This window comes from Coccinella septempunctata, chromosome 8, assembly GCF_907165205.1.
Source record: "Coccinella septempunctata chromosome 8, icCocSept1.1, whole genome shotgun sequence".
In the NCBI taxonomy this organism is placed as follows: domain Eukaryota; kingdom Metazoa; phylum Arthropoda; class Insecta; order Coleoptera; family Coccinellidae; genus Coccinella; species Coccinella septempunctata.
Window position 1 is genome coordinate 17,390,605 of NC_058196.1, and position 27,743 is coordinate 17,418,347.

A 27,743-nucleotide genomic window follows, 5' to 3' on the forward strand; every position below is an offset into this window, starting at 1 on the left:
ATTACGGTTTCTGGTCACATCGGAGTATTTTTGAGTGCGCAATTCAGAAAAGATGAAGAACTCAGAAAAAAATTCTAAATGGCGGAAAACCTTCGATGTTCGTGATTTTTTTTTTGGTTTCCAAATTGAATTTCATTTTCTGAATGAACACAATTTTCGAACAATTTTCTTGTAGTTTCCTACAATCAGGAAACATTTCAACAATTTCGAGTTTTCATTTCTTAGAAACGCGTCATAAGGCTTATATTCAAACTTCGGTCACGTGATTCATGTCGTCCGATTTTGAGTTAGTTTCGTATTCTTCCCTTCCCTTGTAAATTCATCCCTAATTGTCTTGTTTATATCCACCTGAACATCGGAAAATACAGGAAATGCTCTGATTTTCATGGGTACGAAACATGACACACTGATACCATAGCCTTCCCCAGGCATCATACAGTTAAATATGAGTCCCCACCGAGTTATATAGGTATCAAATTATATAACCATTTGCCCAATCGCTTGAAATCAATGAGTGGAAAATCTTTCAAGAGAGAAGTTCCTTTTAACTAACAGGTGTTACTATAGTGTGGAGGAGTTCCTTAAGGACTACATTTGTTGAATTTGTATTTTTTTTCTCTTGTATTTGTCATAATATATGACTTATCCTATACATTTCCCGAAAGGATCAATAAATTTTATTTATTTATTTATATGATGAAACACCCTGTATAAACAAGTAATTGTTATGTACACTCGAAAAATAATCGTCAGTAGGCACGATGCCGGTGAAATATGCGTCATTCGAACTGCATAAGGTGCGGTCACTTCAATTTTCAGATTTTTCCGTCCACTTTAACCGCCTGACTGACGATGTTTCCACCATCGGGAGAGTGACTGACGCCCATTTATTACAAACTTTCAAGTGGAGATCAATCACTTTTTTTGAGATTTTTCCAGCGAGTTTCACCGCCTCCCACGCCCACCGCTATTGGACTGACTGACGCGCGGACCTGATATGTACAAGTGGAGAACTACTCATCCTAAAAAATTCGTGTGAAGATCGATCACTAGTTCAAAAGTGACGCCACCTCCCGGACTAGTAGTGATTCTGCAGCGGGATCTGGTACTATGAAGTTTGGACTAGAAAAATGTCGACTGCTGAACATAACGAGAGGGAAAATAGAAGTTGGTACATTCAAACTCAAGAAAGGTGCAGTAATTGAAGCATTAAAGGGAGGAGAGGGCTCCAACAGAGCTTAATCCTTTTGATATCTGAGATATATGGGATATGTGAATAATGTTTCTCTGGAGAGGAGTGTGAAAGCCGCAAGGATAAAGTCATAATGAATCATATACCGAAATTTTCATTTTCGGGAGAGCTGCAGAATTTTGATACATGCAGCCTATGCTTTCTCACCAAAAATGAATAAAATATACCAAGGTGGTACCAAATTGACGGCATTCGGAAAATATGGACCAAACAAAACAACCTGTATCTTCTACTATTTTAGACATTTTAGACCCTAAACCTGTAGCCATGGATAATTTGCCATCATCTGGGTGTACTCTACTCGCATTTGAGCTATGTACAGGGTGGGCAAATTTCGATGTTTTAGCACTACAGCTTTTAAACCAGAAGAGATGGACAAAATCTGATACCCCATTCTCGTTCTCTTTTCCTGAGAAACTAACAAGAGTAGTAGTCATTTTTGGCCACTTTCTTTTATTTTCGAGTTATAAGCAAAAATTGGAAAAATGACGATATCGAAATAAATTTATATCTCCGTTAATACTGATGATAGAGCTCTGAAATTGAAACAATATATAGGCACTACTTTTTTACGTAGAATCCAGTGGCGTGCTCGCCTTTTTAGCAAGATTTTTAATTACGAAGCTATGACAGAAAGTTATGTTTTTTTGAATGGGAACACTAGTTTTCTGTGCAATTTTTTGAAAGGTTAATTTTTACTGATTTCAAAAATTTATAACATCATATGGTTTGTATCAATATAAATTATAGAAAATGGTGAAAAACACTTTTTCCCGTTATTTCTATGGTTTCAACTTTTGACGAGCACAGATCTTGTTATAGTTTCCTATAACAAAAGCAGTCTCCTTCCGGCAATGTCATTCTTTCTATGCTTTTTACCAATTTTCACAGAATTTGAATCAAGATATATTTCATAAATTTTCATAATAATGAAAGGACTTATAGAAAGAGACACTGGTAATCATACGATGCTATATTTTTCTATGCTCATCAAAAGTTGAAACCATAGAAATATTGAGAAAAAAGGTTTTTTACCATTTTCTATTATTTATATTGATACAAACCATATGATGATATATATTTTTGAAATCAGTAAAAATTAACCTTTCAAAAAATTGCACAGAAAACTAGTGTTCCCATTTAAGAAACCATAACTTTGGGTCATAGCTTCGTAACTAAAAATCCTGCTAAAAAGGCGAGCACGCCACTGGATTCTACGTAAAAAAGTGCCTGTATAATGTTTCAATTTCAGAGCTCTATCATCAATATTAGCGGAGATACAAATTTATTTCGATATCGCCATTTTTCCACTTTTTGCTTATAACTCGAAAACAAAAGGAGGTGGCCAAAAATGACTACTAAAATTGTTAGTTTCTCAGAAAAAGAGAACGAGAATGGGGAAAGGGCAACCTGTATACCGAAGAAATTATTTTTGTGAGTTACTACTTCTTACGTATATTTTGAGTGAACCGCTATCTTCTGATTTTTGTTAGATAGGAGTGTTAGGCCTTTTTTTGATTATCAATATGGAGAAGTTCATGGTAGAGTTCAATAAACTCAAAGGATTCGAATGATGAAGAGCTTTAATTTGCTATGAACCCACTAAGGAAGCCAATAAAGGAGGAGAAGGGTTGCTGTGTGTAAGTCGTGATCAATAAAAGCTGAAAGTATAGAATTACAGCGCCAATGAGTACATGCTAACCCAGAACGTTTCAGGAATTCAGAGAAAATGAAGATAAAGGAGAAAGTTTTTAAATATGGCAACAGGGGTTACGTAACCGATAACATTTTTTTTCCTTTGGAGAACGTTCTCCACAGATGAGGGGCACGATAGGAATATCGGCCCTGACACCAACTCACCTCGTCGGGAGCAAAATTCCAACACGGTTGTTTTGGCACGAACGAGATAACCTACCGGAATTTTTTGGCGTCCGCGTTGTGGTTCCAGTCGATTTGACGTGATCACGTGCCGTATCGTGTTTGGAGTATACGAAAAAATTGAGGATCCGGCGCTGGTGTTCGATGAAGTAGATCAAGATACAGAACGAGTTGTAAGTATAATGGTTGAAAATGATGGACTTTTGTCGAAATTTTTCCAATTCAACCAATTATAAACTTTTTGTTGACGACCTGAAGTTAAAATGGAATTAAACTTTTGATGGAAAGTTCTGTCAATACCTTGAGACCACTTGAGGCCCAGGATATAATATTTTATTGGAAAAAAATTTCACAGAATAAGAATAGAATATCCATATCTTCCTAATAGTTGGGGAGCCGACGATGCTAAATCGGGATTTACTCGAGCGTCGTGGAGACCTAGTGGATTTCGAAGATTATATGGCAGAAAGAAAAAAAGGTTCTATGATGTATGCACTTTCAGCGGTGGGGAAAGCGTCTGCAGGGTCTCAAAGATGTAAAAAAAAAATCGTCAGGTGTACATACTCGAGCGTGTCAGATTAAGATACTGTATATGCCCTACGTGTTTCTCATAATGAATTCATGCTTATCTGACAGTTTGCGCGGCGAAAATGGTAAAAAAAAAATTTTTACAGCGTGTCAGATTTTTGAAGGGTATGTTAATTGGACCAAAAGGAAGCTACTTTTCAAGAAACTGACAATTTGGACGTGACGCAAGGTCACAGCGGTCCTTCGAAAATGTAAAAAAAATCGTTACTTGTACAAACTCGAGCATGTCAGATTTTCATACAGATAATTAATCTCGGTGTTGTAGACGGGTTGACCCATTAATCTGACACTAATTAGGGGGGGGGGGTTTCTTAATCTGACACTTTGGACATGATAAAGATTTTTTTTTTCGAATATTTCCCTTCCTGTACCTCTAATCGTTTTTGTCTTTATTATGAAAGTTGTAGATAATAAAATTCTACACAACTTTTGTCTGAAGCAATTTTACATACTCTTAACCGTTCTCGAGTGAGAGGGCGATAAGGGCGGGAAGCTTAGCCACACATGCGAAAGGGCAAGGTTAATGTAGAATCCCAGTCTACATCTACATTCATCCAATTGTCAAAATGACAAAGTATTTCTACGATGACAATTTCGAAATTAGTCACGAAAATTTAAGTGTTGTCTGTGACTGATCCTTAGAATGTACTATTTTCCATCGAGTGAATTTTCGCTTCAGCATGTATGGCTTAACACCTCGCATTAATCGCCATATACATATATAAAAAACGTTTGAACGTAGAAAAAATTGCATGGGACAAAATTTGTAGAAAATGTTATGCTCCACAACTTTAATAATGAATGCGAAAATGATTTGAAGCCCAGGGAAGGAGATAATTCAAAAAAACTAATTTTCGTGACCTTTATGGCCAATTTTTATTGTTACGGCTTGCTAAAACTGTCAGATTATATTCTGACAGGCTCTCCTAAACAATTCCCTCCTATATACAGGTCTAATTTTTGGTAGAGGTACTCTACAGGGACCAAGGTATGTCCCCTTATATTAATCTGACACGCTCGAGGAAATCCCGAATTTCCCTCTTCGGCTCCTTAACTATAATGGTAACACCTCTTACTGCTATCAGTCAACATTTGGAATTCCCCAAAGATCAAATCATGAACCTCTATTCTTCATATTGTTCATTAACAATTTTCTGGAATTCATATCTTGTTGGCATCTTTGTTTGGCTGATGATTTGAAGATATCATAATAATATATATTTATTCTTTATATCATTTTATTATGATTGCACGAATCTTCATAATCAGTTCAGGAGTGAAGTGGAGAAAACAAATTATTTCAATTGAACATCAGCGGGTGCAAGGTTGTTACAGAGAGTCGAGAAGGACGGAGACAATTCAATACAATTATAACTGTGAGAACTCCCTTCTTGGTGTGAATGAGTGTGAGTAAGTCAAAGATTTGGGGGCTTTTTTGATTCTACACTCCCTTTTTTTCGAGGGTATTTCTGTTCTGAGATAGTTTCTGAATCTCTTAGAAATTACAGTTTCGTAATCAGGAACAAATGATCATTCACTCAAGCTGTTATTCAACCTAATGAATACTTGTACCAAATAACCGGCTTTGCAGACTTTGAGAAGTGGAGAACTTATGGCGATTTTGTACTATAATATCCTCTAAATGGCTTAGCTGTTGGATATTAAAGCTATATTACTATTATTTTAATGGCGTTCTTTCATTCAAAGAGTAATAGTTAATAAAAAATTATGAATCAAAATAAAATTCATTACAAACTGGAAAAAGTAGGTACTGATGAATGAACGACAATATTCGAATACTTAGAAAAAGGTGAATTAACACCACCACCAGATCTATAAAATATTTATTATCACAATCTTTCATTGATTTATTCAACAAAAATCTATACATAAAGGATAAAAGTAGAAATGCAACAAATATTATATAAATTCGAGAAAAAAGGTCAGAACTCAACGAAATAAATAAAACTGAAAATCAGAAGCAAGAGAGTGATTCAAAAGGAAAAGAAAATCCGGAGACTGAAGACAAGACAAATATTTCTAGTATGGGAGATATAGGATGTCAAGTTTTTTTCACTTATAATGCTAATTATGTTTTTATGTTTGGCAAAAGAAACATGAAAATTGACGATCAAGGTTTTTTAGGCGAGGAACCGGATAATGTAACTCAATTCATTAGGACGCTAGGTTGGGTGTTGCCAATTACATAAATAATAAAACATGTTTTTTTCTGAATCAACGAAGCTAAAAAAAATGATTGACTCTTTCTATCAGATAATGTATTCTTATATTGAATTGATGTGGCCGATACATGATAAAAATTCATTGAACTTAAAACTTTAAACAGATTAGGTATACGATTTTGGCAAAATGGTGAAGATCGGTATAATCTGTTTCAAGTTCGAATGTATTCTTGCTCAATATTGGAATTCTTTACCGTTTTGAGGTATTTTTTTCACTCTTATTAGGATTGCATCTTGAAATACTAATGTGGCCGAGATGGTTTCATTTTTTTTTTAAAAACAAGAACGGTTTTTTTGGTGATTGGTGATTTGTAAAATCTGTATGTTTAATTGTTTAAGTATATCTATTTTCTTCCTTTAGTGACAAATCTAAGGATTTCCAATAAAAGAAAGACCATGAGGTCATGACTAGTTTTTATATGAATTTGGTCTAATTTGGCACGTAATAAGAATTTTTGCGAGAAAATATAGCTATTGCAAAACACGAAACATGACAACTATGCCCCCGATTTGATCATTTAGCGCACCGATGCACAAACAAATAAGCCAACAGTTAAGCCGTTGCTACGGGCAGATTATTTCTCGAAGTTGAAAAAATTCCCAGATAAAAAATTCCTAAAACTCCTTGTCCCATTTTTAAGACGATAGTTCAATCGTTCACAAGAATCGTATTCGCTTCAAACCAAGCGATGCATTTCTAGAATAAATAATTGGAATATTCTTATCTCCATCGGTGTCAGAGGTCCAACGAAATTATAATATTTCGCATCTTTATAAATTTCAATAAATAGCCACAAACACTATTTTAATCGTTGCGATGCATGATGCAAAATTGCTTATCGCATTTTTGTGCTGATCGTTCAATTTCTAATTGAAGTTATTCCATTACTCATAACAGATATACCTAATTGCTTCTTGAGAAGAATGAGTTCAAAATTTGTTTCTTTTTATTTTTAGATTTCCATTTTTCTTCAAACAGTTATAAAATCTCTTGCTTAATGTTGCACCACCGATAAGTTTGGGGGCAATGGTGTACCAATTAAGTTTTCATATTGGATGCTACTATACCCACCAAAAACATTTGCATGTAAAATGTTGCCAAGACGAGACCGGCTTGAATTTTCAAAAATTCTCAAAAGATCCAATTTAAAGCCAAGCTGCTGACTTTACACGCCCTAACTATACACCTTAGTCAAAATATTGCCGTTTCTTCAGTGTGAGAACTATTGTATAACTCGAAATTAATGAACAGTGAGCACCTAAATTTTTCACCTCACGCCCATTCCATAGTAGCGAAACAGTTAATCCACATATATTGACATAAGTATACAAAGTGTCCCACGGTGGGTGGCCTAATAGACGTTTACGGAAAATGGATTAAAGGATTGAAAAGTTGGATACCTCTGATCTATCTGATTAAAATATTTTCAATGTTGTAACGTTGCCACTGATACGAAAAATACCAGTTTACCAGATATTAACGGTTTTCCACATAAAATTGCCAAAAACATGAATGCAACGAAATAAGCATAGAAAAAACATTTCATATTTTAAGAAGCTGGAATTTGAAAATACGTCACTGAGGGTCTACGGATGAGTTTCGTGAAGAAAAAACTCATCTAACGATGTACAATGTTCTTTTACGAAAATCTCATGGTTCCGGAAATAATGTCGAATTTCGTTGAAAATGAGGGTTTCTTCTATTGCTACATTAAAATTTGAAATTACTGCCACGTTGATTTAATGAGATTCTAAAATCATTGTAGAAAATGTGCATTATTTTGAACATTTGTTGTCGGGATTAGAATAACAAAAAATTTCAATGAATTTTCATTAGAATAACCGTGATTTCTATACATTTTCAAAAAATCAATCACAATTCCTTGTATGAATGAGACAAACACCTTCAGCAAAGATTTTAATGATTTTAGAACGTCACGAAATTAACGGAGCATCAGTAATTCTACGGTAGAAACTCAAGCCGTACACTAAAAACTCTCACTTTGATAGAAATTTGGCTTTTTTCCGGAACCATAAGGTTTTCGTATAGGAACCATCATTAGATGTTTGATTGATTTAGATAAAAAGTAGGGTGTTCCATTTGAAAAAAGCAACTTTTTGTCGTTTTTGTATCGAGTGAAAAGACAAACAATTTTGGAATACCCTGTATATATCAAACTAAATTTTTTCCATACGAAACTCATCCTTCTGTTCTCAGTCACCTATATTCAAAATTTCAGCTTCCTAAAACTTGAAATTTCTTTTCTATGCATATTTCATTGGATTCAAGGGCGGATTTATGGGGATGGGGTAATGGGGATAATTACAACTCCATGAGTATCGAAATCCATACGATCTGAAAAATAGCTATATCCGCCCTTGATTGGATCCATGATTTTGGCATTTTTTTTGTGGAAAACTATAAATCTCTCCAAAAGTATAAAAAATAGTGACTACAAAACAAAAATACTCAGATGGGGATAGAGAAGCGAAAGAAGCTATTATAAATAGAGTGCCTCATTTGAAATAAGGCAAACGAAGTTTGTAGTGTTTTTTCGTATAAGAGGCAATGTCGCAATATTGAAGAAATTCAAGACAGTGTAATGGAGATTTATTTCTTGAGAAAAATTCACCCTCACTTTAAAGTATTTTGATCATTTATTTTCTCGTCTCTCTATTGTTAGTACGATGCTCTGCTGGTGTGAAAACCCGGGAACAAAAGATTGCATTTAGGAGTAAACCACCGTTTCTTTTTTTGTCCTAACCTGTCAGTGTCCGGCTCTACTGTTAGTATGATTCTCTGCTGGTGTGGAAAACCGAGGGGAGCAGAAAGTACTCAGAAGGGAACCGCTGTGTTTCTGTGCAGTCTTGCTCAAACCCTACCCCTGCTGAGCTCCGGTAGTAGCTCCGACCGGCTGGCAGCTGGTAGAAAAGTATCAACGTTGTCGCTTCAACAAAGTTATCGAGTAAACTCAGGAATTATACCAGTCCGCAGAGTCTCTATGTTGCAATTTGGGTGGTAACCGGTAGATTTGAATATTTTCGATTAGTTTGTAGGGACTGCGAAAATGTTATTTTATGGACATTTTTTTAAACGTGGATAAAATTTTAAGTTCTTATAAAATACGTAATAGATTACGTATTAAAGAAACACCTAAAAATGAATTTCTTTAATTTCCCCCAATTTTTATTATAAAATAAAAAACTTCACAATTGTGTAAAATGACAACATTATCTCATTCGCCATGGTTTGCTTCCATAATCACTGAAGATACTCGTAATTTGGAAACGTTACTAATATTCAAATTTCTCAAAAATTAAAATAATTCCAAATTAAATTCCAATTAGGACCATAAGAATTATCTTCATGACACCTGCCAGTTGGAAGATAATTCGTTATTCGAATTCCTAAAATGAAACCTTCTGGTCACGCAGAGAACAATTAATTGTTGAAAATCTTGTTTGGTATAGAGAGAAGCGCAATACTATGGATTGGGTTTATTATTACTTTCACAAATAATATGAAATTTCCTATTTTCTGGGGAATATTTATATGATTAAGCATTCACAATTGTTTTTTTCAATTATTTTAAAAGGAAGAGTTGGTTTAGCTTTGTAAGTTTCTCTGCTCTTCCCTAGCAGGGATGTTTTACATCGCCTGGTTCTTTATCGTGTGGCTTCAGAGTGCTAGATTCATGCGACCATGAAAATAAAAATATCGAGTTTCGATCTCACTGAATATCAACATGATTAGCTAATTCTTTTCTTTTTCTGATATTAATTCCAGTATGGAGTTTAGTATTAATTGAAAACATGTCTATTTAGAGAAATCTGTGATGGAAGGCTGATGAGGTTGATACGACCGACGTATAGAAAAACATTCTTCATAATGAAGAGTGATATCGCCTTTACGGCACTGAATAAATTAATGAGGATAATGGCAAATTGGCTAGCTCAATTCAGATCGTAACACTTGTCGATATTCATATCGTCGGGTGGTATGCATCTGAATTTATCCTCATTAATTCTTCATAATATTCGGCAATATCTACATTTTCTTTTTTGGTTCATCATTTCCAAGAAAAATATTTTTTCTTTATTGGTAGGTGGCAGTCGATTCTGAAAATCTGTTTTTCTGCTAAATTGGTGGTGTGGAGAACGAGATATCGATTGAAAACAAAGCTGACCAGAAAACAATGAAATTATGAATTTGAAATTTTCTACTATATGTCAGGGGCCTTTCCATATATATTATTAGGATTATGATTTCAACAGCCATCTTAGGTCCGAACCAATTTCGCTCAGGGGCAATTTCACCGTTTGTCAAACCAATTGCGCATATCATCATAGGCACGCACGGAACAAAGTTTGATTTGGAAAAGCTGCACGTGCTACCGCCGACATCGGAATTTATTAGCAATCGAACACGATATCCGGTGGATACATGGAGGTATTTCACTGCTATCTTCTTTACCATTGGATGGATCCGCAGGAACGATAACGCTAACTGCCTCTACGGCGGGTCAGTACGAACCTCGACCAGTTGTGTTTTATCGAATTTATGTATGTAAACAGATATCTATTATGTAGCGACTGGTACCTGTTAACCCGGAAATATTTTATTCTGATAATATACAGCAAGAGGCGATGCACATCGAATGCGGGCTTCATTGTTATCTGCGCCTCTTATTGGTTCAATATTTTCATTAATGAACCTGAAATCTAGCACGAACCAAATTGAGAGCCCCTTGAGATTTCCACATTATTATTTTTTGAATTTTGAAGATTTGAAAGAATTTGGAGGGTGCAGTTAGCAGAGAGTTTGCTTGCTTCTCAAATTTTTAATCAGGGTGGTCAACTGTTCTGAACTTGCAGACATTGATCGGCCCCAACGAATAAATTATTTATTTTAGTGATAATTTCTATTGGGTAAGGCTGTCCCCTTAGTAGTTGGGGAGCCGACGATGCTATATCGGGATTTACTCGAGCGTCGTGGAGACCTAGTGGATTTTGAAGATAAGATGGTAGAAAGAAAAAAAGGTTCTATGATGTATGCATTTTCAGTGGTGGGGAAAGCGTCTGCAGGGTCTCAAAGATGTAAAAAAAAAATCGTCAAGTATACCTACATACTCGAGCGTGTCAGATTAAGATACTGTATATGCTCAACGTGTCTCAGATGATAAATTCATACTTATCTGACAGTTTGCGCGGTGGGACTGGCCGTACGGAAGAGTTGGAAATGGTGAAAAAATTTTTTCGAGCGTGTCAGATTTTTGAAGGATATGTTAATTGGACCCAAAGGAAGCTACTCTTCAAGGGACTGACAATTTGGACGTGACGCAAGGTCACAGCGGACCTTTGAAAATGTAAAAGAAAATCGTTACTTGTACATACTCGAGCGTGTCAGATTTTATACAGATGGTTAATCTGGGTGTTGTAGACGTGTTGACCCATTAATCTCACACTAATCAGGGGGGTTTTCTTAATCTGACACTTTGAAAATGATAAAAATCCTTTTTTTTCGAATATTTCCCTCCCTGTACCTTTAATCGTTCTTCTATTCATTATGAAAGTTGTAGATAATAAAATTCTACACAACTTTTGTCTGAAGCAATTTTACATACTCTCAATCGTTCTCGAGTTAGAGGGCGATAAGGGCGAGAAGCTTAGCCACACATGCGAAAGGGCAAGGTCAATGTAGAATCCCAGTCTAATCTACAATTGTCTGAATGACAAGGTATTTCTATGATGACAATTTCGAAATTAGTCACGAAAATTGTAGTATTGTCTGTGACTGAACCTTAGAATGTACTATTTTCCAATGAGTTTTTTTTCGCTTCAGCGTATATCGCTAAACACCTCGCATTAATCACCATATATCTCAAAAACGTTTGAACGTAGAAAAAATTGCTTGAGATAAAATTTGTAGAAAATGTTATGCTCTACAACTTTTATAATGAATGCGAAAAAGATTTGAAGCCCAGGGAAGGAGATAATTCAAAAAAACTGATTTTTATGACCTTTATGGCCAATTTTTATTGTTTCGGCTTGCTAAAACTGTCAGATTATATTTTTTCCGTTATTCTTGAATCATTAGCTTCAAAATGAAAAAAAACGCCACCGCGCTCAAGAATGTACACGTTACGTTTTTTTTGCAACTCTGGCGCCCTCCCATACATTTTCGACACGCTTAAATTGTCAGATTAAGAGAATATATACTTTTCAACATGTAATTAACAACATAGATCTTAATCTGACACGCTCGAGTATGTACAAGGATCGTTTTTTTTTAAATATTCTGACAGGCTGTCCTAGACAAATTCCCCCTATATACAGGTCTAATTTTTGATAGAGGTACTTTACAGGGTCCAAGGTATGTCCCCTTATATTAATCTGAGACGCTCGAGTAAATCCCGAATTTCCCTCTTCGGCTCCCCAACTATAGTAGGTATGTAATAATTTCGTAAGAATCGAGTGAGAGGTTGAAGGGGGGAATCAGAATTTTGAGGGCCGCCTAGAGAATATACTCTCGACATGGGAGCTTCATCAGAAATGAGAGCTTCACGATTTTGATGATTATCAAACGCAAATTTAAAAAATCTAAGCCAGTCTTCAGTTTGAAACAACTGACAAAAGTGGTTAGCACCTATAACAGCCAGAAAATATAAATATACACCTTGTAAAGACCTTTACTCAGGTATCTCGAGCGCCAGATATTCTTCAAAGGGGAAAATAGTAAAACTACCTTGGTGTCTTGGAGTTGAAGTTTTCTTGTTATCTAGGGTGCTAGCGATAACTAGTGAAAGTCAAAATCAGAGTTCACAAATTTTATTCGTTGATTAAGGAACACAAGAGGCACAATTATGGTTTCAGTCGAGTGAAAAACGCAATACAATGAGTTTAATGAAGACAGTCTATCTCACACAACTAAGGAGGTTTTCGTCGGAATTTAATACAAATAGCAATGCAAAGGTGGTGTATTCACGGAGTGAATCGGGCGGAAAAAAAAGGTGAATCCGATCTCAAACGCGCCGCGGGTGTTACGGATTCGTTCGCCAGCCAGAATCAAAGACAGCCTTAACGGGCAATGTAGTCGTTGCTCAGTTTCAAAAGTGCGGGATTGTAGGTTGTAAGAATTAACGGGGTTGGGAAACGGTTCTCTACTCTGTTTTCTGCTTCTGACGTGTTTTCACTCTTGCCAGAAAATCGTACTCCAAGCAAAGGAAAACCCAAGAGGATAAGAGAAAAGGGTGCACATTAGCTTACCATTCTGGTTTCTGCTCCTGACGCGTTATAACTCCAGCCAGAAGTCCTACTCCCAGAAATAGAGGTAGGATAAAGTGGTTGGAACTGAGGTTCCCAAGTAAAATACGGAGTTCTATCTCACCTTGGTTCGATAAACGGAGTTTCCAGTGATTGCTCTCAACATATTCGTTGACGTCATCCCTGTGAACAATTCAATTTGAATTTTTTATGCATTTTATATTACTCGTACTGACTGATATCCTTAAGTTAAGTTTGTTTTAATGAATGAGGAATTTTACTTTTGTCTATTCGGTTACCTCTCTTCTATAGGCTAATAGCTATGCTGACTGAGAGATTGAGTGGTGAGGGTATCCACTTCAAACAGGACACTGATGATGACGACCTTTCCATTGTTCAATTTTGAAGTCCGAAGTAGAGCTTCATAATGGAGAAAGCGAAGTTCTAATTGACAAGGAGGATATAGACTTATTAGACATCCTCACAGCAGATTTTATGGATTCTTTCCTGGAAAATATGTTTCTCTTATGAAGCCTGGAAAACAAAAATTATTTCTTCACGCCTTCATGAAGTTCATAAAGACATTTTAAAGAAGCCCAGACCTCCAGAACACTTTTTCCTGGACTATGGACTAGTTCCACATCTGATAAAGTTACTGAGGACGGAGCACAATTCATTGCTGATATCTACTCAGGTGACAGCAACAAAAGACTGAACAACATTCGGCTTCAACTGTTTGAGAAGACTCTCTTAAGCCAATTCTAACCTGTCGAGTTTGCACCCACATGGCAGTTGCAGAAAAACACTCCCTACGGGCATACCTACAGGTTGATTACTCATCATCTTCATTCCTTTCTGGATCCCATGCTGAAGTATTCATATAAATACATGGGTAGGAATATACTCGTAGCTCATATTTATGACAATTCAAACCATTATTGATTTTTTAAAGGTCCAGATGTGGAAGTTTAATATATTAGATCTAGACAGGTGCGGCTGGTATACCAATGAAATTGTCGAAATCCAGTGACCAATGGATACAATTGATCGACGTTCTAATTTGATTTTCCTTGTTTTTGGCCGAGTAAAGAAAATAACCTAATTTTGGATTTCGGTTGTGAATTTTCTACGTAAAAATTGCAAAAAAAGCCAGAAATTTCGAGGTTTCTTGGTCCCCAAAAGCTAATCCATGGCAGCAAAATGTCGCAAACTGGTAGATATTTGAGATGCCCTCCCCCTCCGTCGTTTGAAACCATTTCCAGCATGTTAACAATTTTTAGAAACCAATTCCCTTATTTGCCTGGGCAAGCTTTATTATGTTTGCAGCCTTAAAGATCCAACCAACTCAAATTAATATTGGTTTATGGATAATCCCTTAATTCAGTATACGTGTAAACGAATTGCGAAACCTTCCTAGTGAATCGATAGACACCTTTTTATAATTGTATGACCCGAATCCAAGCAAAGAAGAATGAAAATGCCTTATCATCCTTGTGGCGAATAACGAAATCGTAAGTCTTCGTTATATCAGTTTGAATTTGTTCGGTCGAAAGTCAAGAGGGTGTGTTTTATTAGACCGTTTTTTTCTGTGATAAAAAGAATAAATCAAAAAAGTGTTGATTTTCAAAGTGCTGTTTGAGAAACCGGTCGTATAGCTCAATTCTCATTATACTTGCTCATCCATAATTACGAAAATACGTGTTCTATAAATTTACTGAAACAAAAAAGGTTTGAGATCTATTCGCACCTCATTGCCCTTGATGTTTAATGAAAATATAAGATTCTGGTATTATTCATTACAGCTCAAAATAATGAAACAATGTAAATATTACTGTTAGCAAAGCTGTTTATAAATAGAGTAGATTTCGATATGGAACTTCCTATAAGAACTCCTATTAAACCTTCATTATTTTGGATAGATATTCTATATTTTGGATAGACGAAAGGAAAAGGAAGATATGTAGTGGGGAGCAATTCATTTTATTTATTCATTATTATAAAATTTTTTATATAATGCAATAACAATGTTTCAAAAAAAATATTTTGGATCCATGTGAATGAACGTAACGTTTCGGAGTCTAGGACATCTAGGTATTTCATATAGTTAAATGTACAAAGCTCAATTGCAAGTAGAGACAAGGCCGTAGTGAAGAGCTTTTCCCAGGGGTGGAAACTCGAACTTTGCCGCCCCTTCGAAAATAAATATATGGAATATCAAAAGAATTTGAAACAGCTGTATTTTGATAGGTAATACGAATACAATTTGTAAGAAAGTTAATTATAAATGACTCTAAATGAAAATCAGTTTCCAACTATATATATTATATAACGAGTGTAATAATAAATATCTGATTGATTAAACTAAAAACAGGAACCAGAAAACCAGATTCTTATAAATATTGCTATTCAAATTTTCTTCGCTCTTTTAGTGTTTGTTCTATCAGGAATACTATTTTTCATGATGTGAATATAAAAATATTGCAATATTCTGATTTCAACATATCATAAAAACAATAGAGAATTTGTGCCATTCAAACAAAAAACAGAACTTTCATCAGTTGTTTTTCGCTCTTCTCAAATTTCTATTTGAATTTATTTTACCTTATATACCCTGTGATATTTCTCATCTGACAAGTAAATTGAAATTTCTGAATACGGGCCTGCAATTTTTTCTGACGGCGAATGCCTATAGGAGCAAGCTTGTGAAATATCAGCAAAAATTTTATTTTTCCATATTAACGGAGATAGAGGAGTTTATAGATTTAGCATTTTTTCATATATCATCCTATATCTCCGAAACGAATACCTTTATGGGACATTTAAAACCCAAATTCTCAATCAGTTTGAGGTCCTCTATCTCCACTTAGCCGTTGTCCCTCACGTCACCAGTCATCCTGTATAAAAACTCGCTTGAGAGAGTGGATTGATTTCATCCTAGGTACCCCCGTTTTTATGTGGGTTTAAGCAGGGTGTCTTTGTACCCTGTGCAACAAATTTTCTCGAGTCAAATATTTTCGATTTTTGATTGGAGGCCCCCTCTATCGGAGTCACGGTCATCTGAATTGAGGAATTTTTGCTCTACTCTCTTCTATTTAGTTATTGTTATAGTCAGTTACTTCTCATATAATTCAATTATGCTCTGTATTTAATTACGTTCAACATGATATGGAAATTTGTATCTCGATTTCTTTGTGTCAGCAGTTTCTGATACGTGAAATTTTTATTTCTTTCTCTTTTCTGTGATTTTCTCTTCCTAAGCGTTAATTGTGTTTCTGCTATTTTTCTTACTATACAACAGTCCTATAGCCTTTCCGTCATTGTTTCTTATCCATTTTTTCCTGTTATTGTTACGCGCTTTGATTTCGCTTTTGAAAAAAATATTCAGGTTTGGATTGAATTTTCTTATTATCACTTTCCAAATACTTTTTTTATATTCGTTGGTGATTACTATTCCTTTTTTTTCTCGGAGTATCTCTTGAAGGATTCTGCATTTGATTTTTTGTTGTTAACACCTTTGCTTTTTTATGGGCATTCGTTTCAGTAGTGGATCCCCTCACCATCAAATTTAGTGAAAAATTTTTGTAGTGTCACTAATTTGATTAGTTTTGAATTTGATGGTGTTCATCTATGTTATATAGGGTGTTTTCAAACGTAAGTCTTTGTTTTAAACAAGTCGATTAGACCTCTCCAAAATAAACCAATTCAAGAAAAAACTTAGGCATATTATGAAATATTCAAGATGACGAAACTGAAAAAAAATATCGTTACAATAGATTCATTGTAAGAAAGCCACCTCGAATCGCGAGTAACACAATAAATAAATTAACCTTTTTTCGATTTCAGAGTAACATTAGGTTTCTTAATGAATGTCCGTATGTAGGTATTCCAATAAATTCTGGTGTCGCTAAATTGACATTGCTCGATACGATGACTTTTTCTATGAAATGGTAGGGACATTTCTAACCAATTTAAAATAGGTCCTTTAGTTTGCATAAAAAGTGTAGCACTTTTCTACACTCGATTTTAGTATTCGTTTGCTGATTGAATTTACACCACTGTAGGGGAGGTGAACATCTCCTTTTGATTAAGTGTAGATAAACTACACTTCCTCTACACTGGTGTAAATCAAATCGAGTGTAGAAAAGTGCTACACTTTTTATGCAAACGAAAGGACCTAATATTTTTTTGATGTGATTAATAGGGTTCTCTGACGATTTGTCAAAATCAGCTGACCGTTCGTTGCCGTGGGGCACACAAGCTTCTTCCTCCATTGACTCCCATGCTGTTTCGGTCGTGTTTGAATGGTGTTTTATTGTGTTTCGTGCATGTTTTTGGAAAACATTTTGTTCCCGACGTTAGTTCTCCTAATGATGGACAATTCGTTCAATCGAGTTTTTTTTTTTAAATTCCGACAAATCCTTAGAGTACCCTATATCCATAGAATTTTTGATAGTTTTCCAGAACTTATGGTTGTTGCTTGAATTAATACTGTTGTGATTTATCGAATTCCGACACGCAAAAGGGGGATTCTGAATTAGGTTATTCGGGGAAAAGAATTTGTTCCATTCTCCCTTCCAAAGGATAGATAGGTTTAAAATGGAAATCCGCTGATATCGTAAACCTTATTAGACTCGATTTTGTTGACATAATCGGAATATGAATCCAAATAAGGTTATTTGAATAAGATCCAATTAAATAGAATGATCTATGACGTCGAATAAATTCCAACACGAATAACAAAATTTCAAGATCTAAATATTTCAACCTCTTTGACGTGGAATATAGTTTATGAATGCTCTATATACAATGGGTTGTCGAAGTCTTTTCTATTTCATTCAAAACTAGTACAACTAGTGGAATTCACTATTAGTTTTTAACATTAATGTAACCTGCAGATCCTACCGTCATACCGAAATTCAGAGAGTGAATAAAAAAGTACAAAGCACAATCGCGATATAAACATATCGTATTAATATAATTAATATACTGATCACTAATCACTCAGACTCATTATAATTAATTAAATGACCAATAAAATTAAAGTTGGAATAGAGAGAATCAAAGGTATAAGAAGTAGGGGTATTGCCATTAATTGCTTGCAAGAATGACCGAACGAGTGATATAATCACTACTATATATATTCTTTTGATATAGAGCATTACAATCTTGAACAGCAAACAATAATTATAGCATGTGTATGAGTTACAGTTTTAGCAGAGGTTAGCGTAACGGGGTACCATACAAATTGGTGTATGATACAAGAGCTTAGGGAAAAACCTCAGTAAAAAAACCCTTTCTCCCCGTGAGTATAGTGGATTGTAATTGTTCACGAAATAAGCTGAAATATTCCATATTGAAGGGCATCTCGCACTGCAAAAATTGATTCTTTCTCCAACAAAAAGGAAAATCCAGAAAGTCTTCTCCAAGATACCAGAAACTTTTATCTGAAATAAAGAGAAAACAAAAGAAGAAAAACGTAAAATAATAAAATTAGATTCAATATGTCAGATTGACCTAAAATTGACAACCCAATTCAAAAAAGATTCGGAAACTGCATGTATAGCTCTAAAACCATCCTGAAATTTATAAATTGGACAATGATTAACTAGATGATTTATGGTTTCTTCTGGTTCCCCGCATTCACAACTAGGGCTTTCAACTGAATTCCACCTGAAAAGCAAGCTATTGCAACGTCCGTGACCTGTTCTTATACGATTCAGAATACACCATATTTTCCTGGGAAGATCAAAACCAGGAACTCTATTCGAAGGATCAGTTACTAATTCTTTGTTGAAAATAGTGCACCTATTCCATTCAGACTGCCAAAGGTCTTTGTCCCTTATATTCGAATTAAGAAAAGAGTTGGACCATAAAGGTTTACGCGACTTCAGTCTTGGAATGGTATTTTCGGGAATATAGGATAGAATTGGGAACGAGTCTGGATAGAATTGGAATTTTTTCCAGGAATTCATAACCGCAGTCTGTCTACGAATATGAGGCGGTATAATGTTTGAAAGAACTGGTAACCATTGAATAGGTGAAGATCTAATAGTTCCAGTTATGGTTCTCATGGAAAGATTCAGTTGTGCATCAATTTTCTGCACATGAGCACTATTAATCCAAACGGGGCAACAATATTCAGCAGCCGAAAAAACCAAAGCTAGGGCTGCCGTTCGAAGAGTGGCTGCATCAGCAACCCATGAAGTGGCAGCTAGTTTATGGAGAATATTATTCCTGGTTTTTAAATTTAGACGCAGACTTTCCACTACTTATTCAAATGAGGCGAATTAGGCGATAAATACAAAATTGTTGATGCTACAATGAAGGATCCTAGAATAGAGTTGATATCAACTCTTGTGACATAAGAATCAGAATTTTCTAAAGTTTTCAACGTTGGTGAATTCTACATTTTCAAAGGGAGATGATTTCTTCTTGAATTGTATTCCGATAAAACCTATGAATTACTTAAACGCAACCATTCTCAATTAAGATCTCCATACTAGCCTTTGAAGAAGAAGAGAACTACTCTTCGAAACGTCGGCATGGTTGGAATTTCTAATAATAAATACGTCCAAGTTCCTGTTAATCTTTCTTTCATTGATGATACCATGGATGCTACACTAGTCAACAACCCTCTATTTTGTTTCATGATGATGTACACAGTTTAAAACCTTGCATTTTTTCAGAAGTAACCATAGGATTTTTTTCACTCCCGTGTCCAACAGACACAAAAACAGACATTTCAACCAAAAATTTCAGGAATAATGAACATAATAACTAACGGATATTTTAAATGAGTCACACAATGAAACCAAACTGAATGACCAATTTTTGAAAAACTTTAAAACCCTTCCACAATTATAATCCTTGAAGTTCAACATAAAAATGATAATGTTTGTCCGAATAAGAAATACATATGTGTTATTGTGTATTCTTACGATTACAGAGTTTTATCGGCATCTTCCTTTGTCTTTTTCAACGCCCGTTTGTTTTTATATCCAATATTTAAATAAAATTTTCATTTCATTTCATTTTTCGTGCCTGCTGGACGCAGGAGTGAACAAAGCCCTTTAGTTAGTTCTGAAAAGATGTAGAGTTTCAAAATGTGTACATCATCATGGATAAAAATACAGGGTGTTACCCTTGAAAAAATCGAGAAAAAACAATTTGAAATTCTTCATATTTGGACATTGAAAACGGACACACTGTATAAGAGAGGTTGATTATTTAGGAATGATGACTAGGCAACTTCTTAAGTTAAAAGAAATCCTGATCAAATTCATGTTTCTATCTCTTCTGGAAATCGGCAAAGGGGTTTTACCGAACTACTAACTGTTTCGTCGAAATTTTGCAGTTTTTTCTGAATAACTTCCGTACCGTTGGAAAAATATCCCTAATATTTTGCACCATGGTGTAGGTTTTGAAAAGCATTGAAAATATGCAGAAATATAATGGGTTTTCCATTTAGAAAATCACTCATTTGTTGAATAATTTTATGTGGGAACCGCCTGTATATTAGAAAATAATTTCCTGAGATGCAGAATTCGAAGTATAAAGGGAATGCTTTTCAACTAAATTTCTAAAACGTTTGGTTTGGCAGCTATGGAAGCCTAATACACTATTGCAGGACCCTGTATAGACTACCTCTGTCCGCTCGTTTCGTAGTACGATTTTTTTAAGAAAATTATTAGTGAACTGACAACCGCCTTGTAAATAGGAAACTTGCTTAATTACTGCGCTATACGTCATCTGAATGAGGTGCAGTGCAGGAAAAGGCATTAGATTGGTGAAAAAATAATTCAAATTAGATATACAAAGTGGTAAAAGATTAGTAAGTCGTGAGGAAGTGATTTTTCATTATTTCCTTCAAGGAATTGGAATTATGAAAGAATAAATCTATCTTATCCTTAAATTCGTTGTGTTACTCGACATATCGATAACAAAAGGGAAAAACCTAGAAAATTTCATCTTTCTATTCGATTCATAGATTCATTCTTCTATCTTGAAAAAAGTAAGAGTTTGACAGATGTCGAAACGACTCCTGTCGAGACTGCGAGCCCGATCTCGTTCGCCTATCTATGTCGCATCCGAAGACATTTTCTTGACGACGCCGCGGGACGCAGGCGTCGCGACGTCGGAACTGCCTGCTCGCGGGGAATTCCCCTGTATCGACGCTCCAGTCGAGACGCGAACCGTGTTTGGCGAACAAGTTGTGACGTCGTCCTCCGCGTCACGACGACCACCGCTTTCAGCTGCGACGTATTGTGACAACGCGGGCGACATGTCTAGGGTGAGTATTTCCAACGAAAATTTCTTTCATCATACTTGAAGACGAGTGTTAATTTTTAACTTTGAGATTCCATATTCTAATAGTAAAGACACCTCTCTTTACTTGTACCATTTTTTCCGATTCATTTTAGATAAAAAGATATAGCCATTTAAAGTTTTTATATGGAGCTAGGCCTTCCTGGGAACCTGACTCTGAAGTTTTTCAAAGCAGTGAATTTAACATTACAAACTTGAGAATGAGTTAGTTTATTAGAACAAGAGCATAAACTAACTTTTTATATCATTTAGTGAAAGAAGTACTATTTATAATACGATGAATGGGTAACCGATGTCTTTGTCGATAAATATTGAAAATACTTCTTTCGATTTCTATTTCATTTTCGATAATATTGACGAATTCATTTTAAAACCACCCATATTAACTCTTATATTCATCCCCAATATGTAAACATTTATGATTTTTATTAATTTCATTTTGTGCAAGAGTTAAGGTGGAGTGTCAATTGTCAATCGCGCTACTGAAGCGGCTACTATTGTAGTTGTACTGAAGCAAATATCAGTTATATAATGGAAAAAGCATTGGGTATTCTGTGCGATTCAAAACCAAAGAAGAAAAAGAGAAAAAATAAACTGCTCCATATGATTTAGGGATATTGACTTAAATTGCAAAAAAATATAGTTAAAATAAGATTTTTGTGATGAAAATTCAAATTAATATGATTTCAAGTTGCAAATTAATTTTAGCCTGTAGGTCTGCAGCGTACACAAGGTGGTTAAGAGAAATCGAGTAAAATAACGAAATTTTATTCCCAGATAATTCAAGCATTTTGAGACTATCAATACAATGTATGGCCTCCGCGGGCATCAATAACAGCTTGACATCTTCTTTGCTTACTACACACGAGGTTGTTGAACATTTCTTGAGGAATTTGGTTCGATAAACGGGACAGAAGCTCTCTCAGATCATTTAAGGATTCTGGGGTAGGTTGATGGTTATCTAATCTTCTTTGGAGTATATCCCATGCATGTTCTATGTAATTCAAATCTGGTGAGTGGTAAATGTGGAATACCAAGCTACTCGCGCGCATTCTCAACTATGGCTGCACGGTGCGGTCTAGCGTTATCGTCTAGAAATTGAAAAGTTGCAGCGTGAAAATTTTGCACAACAGTGTCAATGACATGCTCCCTATAGTGTAAGGCGGTCATATTCCCAGGACAAATGTGTAGATCTGTGCGCCCGTTGAAACATATCCCGGTCCATACCATAACACTACCCCCTCGGAATGGATGAACTTCTTGGACATAGTGACGATTACGGGGTATGCATGGGATAGTCCATACCCTTATTCTTCGAGAATCTGAAAATCGTCCATATCTGGATTCATCATTGAAATGGACACTACGCCATTGATCGTTCCAATTGATATGTTGCCTTGCCCATTCCATTCTTTGACGCTTATGGTCACGTGTTAATGGAACTCCTCTAAATGGACGTCTAAAACCTAGATTCACCTCTCTCGAACGTCGTCTGATGGTTTCGATGGAAACTTGGACCCCATCTGCATTTTGAAGACTATTCCGTAGCATTCTACATGTAGATGTAGGGTTTCTTTTCGCTGAAACGGTGATGAAACGATCCTGAGCAGGTTTTTTTTTCGTCGCCCACCAAGACTTGGTCTTTCCAACAAGGAACCTGTCTGCCTGAAGCTATTCCAAAGTCGAGATATGACACTTTGGCTGACTTGGAGCCTTTCCGCTACAACAACCTGAGTTAGGCCCCCCGTAGCATTCCGATAGCCCTATTAGCCTAAGCGTTTGTTAATTTGCGTGTTGGCATTTTCAGAAACCTCGTTTCATATCGAAGCCGTTGATAAACTGACTTCATTTCAAAATAAGAATATTCATGAAGCATATGCAAAGAACTAAACTTCAGAAAAAAGGCTACCAGATTGACGAAATGTCTCATTTTGATTTTTATTGGATCGATTCAAGTTGTTATTGAGTTTACAGCGATTTTCTCGAAGATTACATACTTTTAAAAACGATTGAATACGATATCCCTAACTCTTGTGGAGCAGTTCAATTGATGAAATTCATCAAGATAAAAAATTCACTTTGTTATCAGATGAAAAAATTATGGTCTATAGGTACCTAAAAAACCAATAATCTGCAACCTTGATGGTGCCTGCCATGAGATATTTGACTAATTGAATGAACAAATAAGTCCTTTTATGCTTATGTTCGATAGTTTTTCAGAATATTTAGATGGGATCATATTGATGGTATATTTTTTTTATTTTTGTGCGAAATAAATAACTAAACTCTTTGTGCAAATGAAAATTTTCTTCATAAACATTATTTAATTATTTTCATTAATAAACTTTTGAAAAATTTTGATCTTATATCTGATTTGAGATGTGATTCACATTCTACAAATTTTATTTCACTCCATTAAATTCTGAGGAATATAAAAAACTCGTAGATTTGAAAAATTTAGTAGCTACAATATGTTTTGGTTAGAAATGATGAAGAATTTCCATTACACCGGATGCATGTTTTCGACCACAACATTAAGCGATTAATCATATGTTATAAAAATAATTAATTCGATTAAAAGAATAAAGATACCAACCTATAAATGGAAGTTCGTCGAGACCAAGATAAGGAGATCGAACATTTCCACACTTAGTATTTTTAATGGATTCTCTTATCGTTAAAGATTTTGAGCATGCTGTCAATTCGTGACTTCTTTCGAATTGCAGAACAAACAATCCTATATATGTAGGTACCCACTTCGGAATTTTCAATTCTTCATCGAGTTTGCTATATTTTTTTTTTGAATTCACTTATTGTTAGGGTGGTTGGCAATATATTGGTACACCAATATATCGATAATAATTGTTACTTGCTAGCTTGGACCTGTAGCTCTGCCGGTGTTTAGGTTAACAGTTTAAATGATAAATCAATATAATTGATAATGATTTATTGATGACCTGAAAACGGGTGTGCCGATATGATGATGTAATTTTTGAAAAAGAAAAAATGAATCTATTATTGAAAATAATGGAGGGACCTGGTATCAAGAATTTTCTCTAGCTGGATAGTTATCGAATATAATGAACTGAATATCTCAAATTCAAAAAAATAATCTTGTAACCATTACAAAAATACAGTAAAGAGAACAGGAAATTCTAACACAGAAGTAATTTCCTGTTATGTTCAATAAACGATTACATTACCTCAATTCCTGTAGGATGAACAGTTCCTGTTACGATGGAAATCCGTTTTTGCAGATACAGGAATTCATTCTTTTACAAAGTACAGGAATTCATTCTTGTAAATTCACACGTACCTATTGAACTGAATTCACAGTATTATTCGTTTTATACAACAAAATATTCGTGTTATGTATAAGCAATGAAAGCTCAGACTATACTGGAATATGTAGTTATTAATATGCTTCATAATGTAAAACTTCTTTTATGACAGTTTGTTCTTTTGAATTTGAAAGGAAATAATTGTTGTATGGACCAGAACTTTCCTTTACCATTCAACCTACTTTCTGTTTAATTCTCTGGAATTTGTTGTTATTTTATACAACACATTATCATTATATTGAATGGGTAATGAAAAATACTCAATCAGGCAAAAATAAAAATAAGATTTTTTTTTAAATATTTATTACTACTATAAGTAAATGTAATCTATATGTACATATCACGTTATCTCGGGGCATGTGTGAAGTGGTGCAGGGTGGAGTTGAAAGAAATATCAGTGCTTTAAAATGATTAAAAAAGAAAACTTTGTAAAAAAATTGATCGACAGTAACATAATTGGTAATTTTGTTGAGCTCATTTCCCGCGATTATTATAAACGGCTGATGGCTCTAAATGATTTTTCAAACCTGCAATTTTTCTCGACGTTCACTGACAGTATTTTCAATTTCGGTAGTGGACTTGATGTGAGTTATGAACCTCCCAGCCGCCTGTATCCTAGATGGCCTCTATGACTAATTTTTCTTCCCCTTCTGCTTGGGGCTCAAATTCAGCAATAATGTTCATTTGATCTTTGCTAGCTAGAAAAAAGATTGAAAGATGGTGATCATCCAAACTCATTCAAGACTATAAAAGCTCAAAAAAATCAGTCTTATATTCTATACTCACATTCTGTCATACTGTGGAAGTTTCAAAGTGCACACACTAGTAGTAGGTATTGGCTTCGTTCTTCATCACTTTTAATGCAAACAAGGATTTTTATTTGAATAATCGATTTTTGAAATGCTCGCTCTCCGAGTACCCAAGTTTTGAAATCATCCTAGAACACCCATCAGCACTAAAATTAATTCACAGGCGAAACGATCTCAAGTAACCAGCGTCCAAAAAGCGTTCCTTGTACTAACGCAAAAGCAGAAAGCTTCGTTATTCATTCTATAAACTCAACAGTTCCTGTTCAGTCTAGCTACATCAACAAAATATTATTTCCCTATAACCCTATAATAGGAATCCATTATAGAGAACACCAAAGTTTTGGTTTCTGCAAACCCTACATTTCTTCCTGTTCACACGACATACTCCATCTAGTTTAACAGGAATCGAAATGTTAGGCCGACATTATGTTTTCAGTTTCTCTCCAAAAGTGTAGCGCAAAAGCAGAACGATTTGTTATTACAACAGTTCCGGTAATGATCACATTTCAGTCTAGCTGCATCAACAAAATATTGTTTCCCTATAACAGGAATCCATTATAGAGAATACCAAAGTTTTGGTTCCTACAAACCCTTAATTTCTTCCTGTTCACACAACATACTCCAGTTTGACAGGAATCGAAGTTAGGTCGACAGTATGTTTCCAGTTTCTGTTACAAAAGTAGTTTTCATGTAACAGGATTTCAATTTACAGTCAATTTCAGTCGACAATTTTTTTCAGTGCACTATCCGCCGTAGCCAGACACATTCTGGGATATGATTTGTTGGCATAAGACAGTGCACACGGTATATACATGGTGGTCCAACGAAAACTATACACCTTGATTTTCCGACTTTGAAATGAAAATGTGGAAAATCGATCGAAACCGTCAATTTCTGATTCGAGGGGCAACCACTTTTCCGCCCTTTTCATCCCCGTAAATGCAACCCCCTATTGGGGGCGAGCACAACCCCTTGATTTTAAATAGGTATGTGGGGTATTGCGATAGCTCATGTTGAAGATCTTATCGAGTACTATCCGATCCTGAAAATTTTTGCTTGAAAATTTCCATAGATCACGAAATGATAGGTAAAATAGTATACTTACTTCTGTTATTAGTTTATAAAATGCTGGAAATGAGCGCTTTACTTCCATGCAGTAATTTAAGTTTTGCTGAAAACGTTCACGTACATTACTGAAGATTTCTGGTGTAATTTAACTGCATTCATACTATTGATGAACCCGTTTGTATCTCTGGTTACCTGAATAAATAAATAAAATCAACGAGGTATGAAACGAAAAAAATACCACCTGTGGTAACCAGAGATACAAAGGGGATCATCAATAGAATCGTTTTACAATAAATCGTATACAGTGAAATTATTGGACAAATACAAATAAAAAAGAGGGGGAAAGTAACAAAAACAAGCTCTATTGCAGGAAAAAAATTTCTTGAGGAGTGACTTCAGACGTGAGTGGTTGCAATTAAATAAATTAGCAATGTCATGTAGCTCGTTGCAGGAGCGAAGCATTCTAACTAGAGGAGAGTTTTTCGAAGCGTTTGATTTCTTGAAAGGGATATAGAAGGATTCAAACCTTCTGAAATTGAATGTTGGAACGTTCAAACCACAGAACACTAATATACAAGAAGTGAAAAGTCCTAAGTAATTTGTGGCAACACCAAATGTCATTTATATGCCGCCATATTTGGTTGTGGAAGTAGATATTGAATGGCGGGAATTTTGAATTTACAGGCGTACTATACCTATATACATACTTTTCGTTGTTTTCACCTTCATTGTAAATTTACCACTTCTACCATTAATATTGAAAACAGATTTGGAATTCATGATAGAAGCTGTAAATTTACATTACATAAAAAATAATATCAAGGTAGGAGAAAGTTAGAATTTCAGCAATTTATTTATTTTTCATAAAAATTCTATAAACAGTATTTTCCGGAGGAGCACATTTATATATTAGACAGCCAAATGCAAATACATATTGAGGATGAAATATATCAAACAATATGGTATTTGAGAAGAA

General features: G+C 35.1%; 1 protein-coding gene across 2 annotated transcripts in view; it reads left to right on the top strand.

Moving 5' to 3' along the window:
• Positions 1 to 21,235: 21,235 nt before the first annotated feature.
• The window catches only part of LOC123318818 (rootletin), an 81,363-nt gene continuing 74,855 nt past the window's right edge, over positions 21,236 to 27,743 (top strand). For both annotated transcript variants that reach the window (XM_044905564.1, XM_044905565.1), the window contains exon 1: positions 21,236 to 21,514. In XM_044905564.1, the coding sequence (XP_044761499.1) occupies positions 21,251 to 21,514 (264 nt within the window). In that variant the 5' untranslated portion in view covers positions 21,236 to 21,250. The remainder of the gene's footprint in view (positions 21,515 to 27,743) is intronic.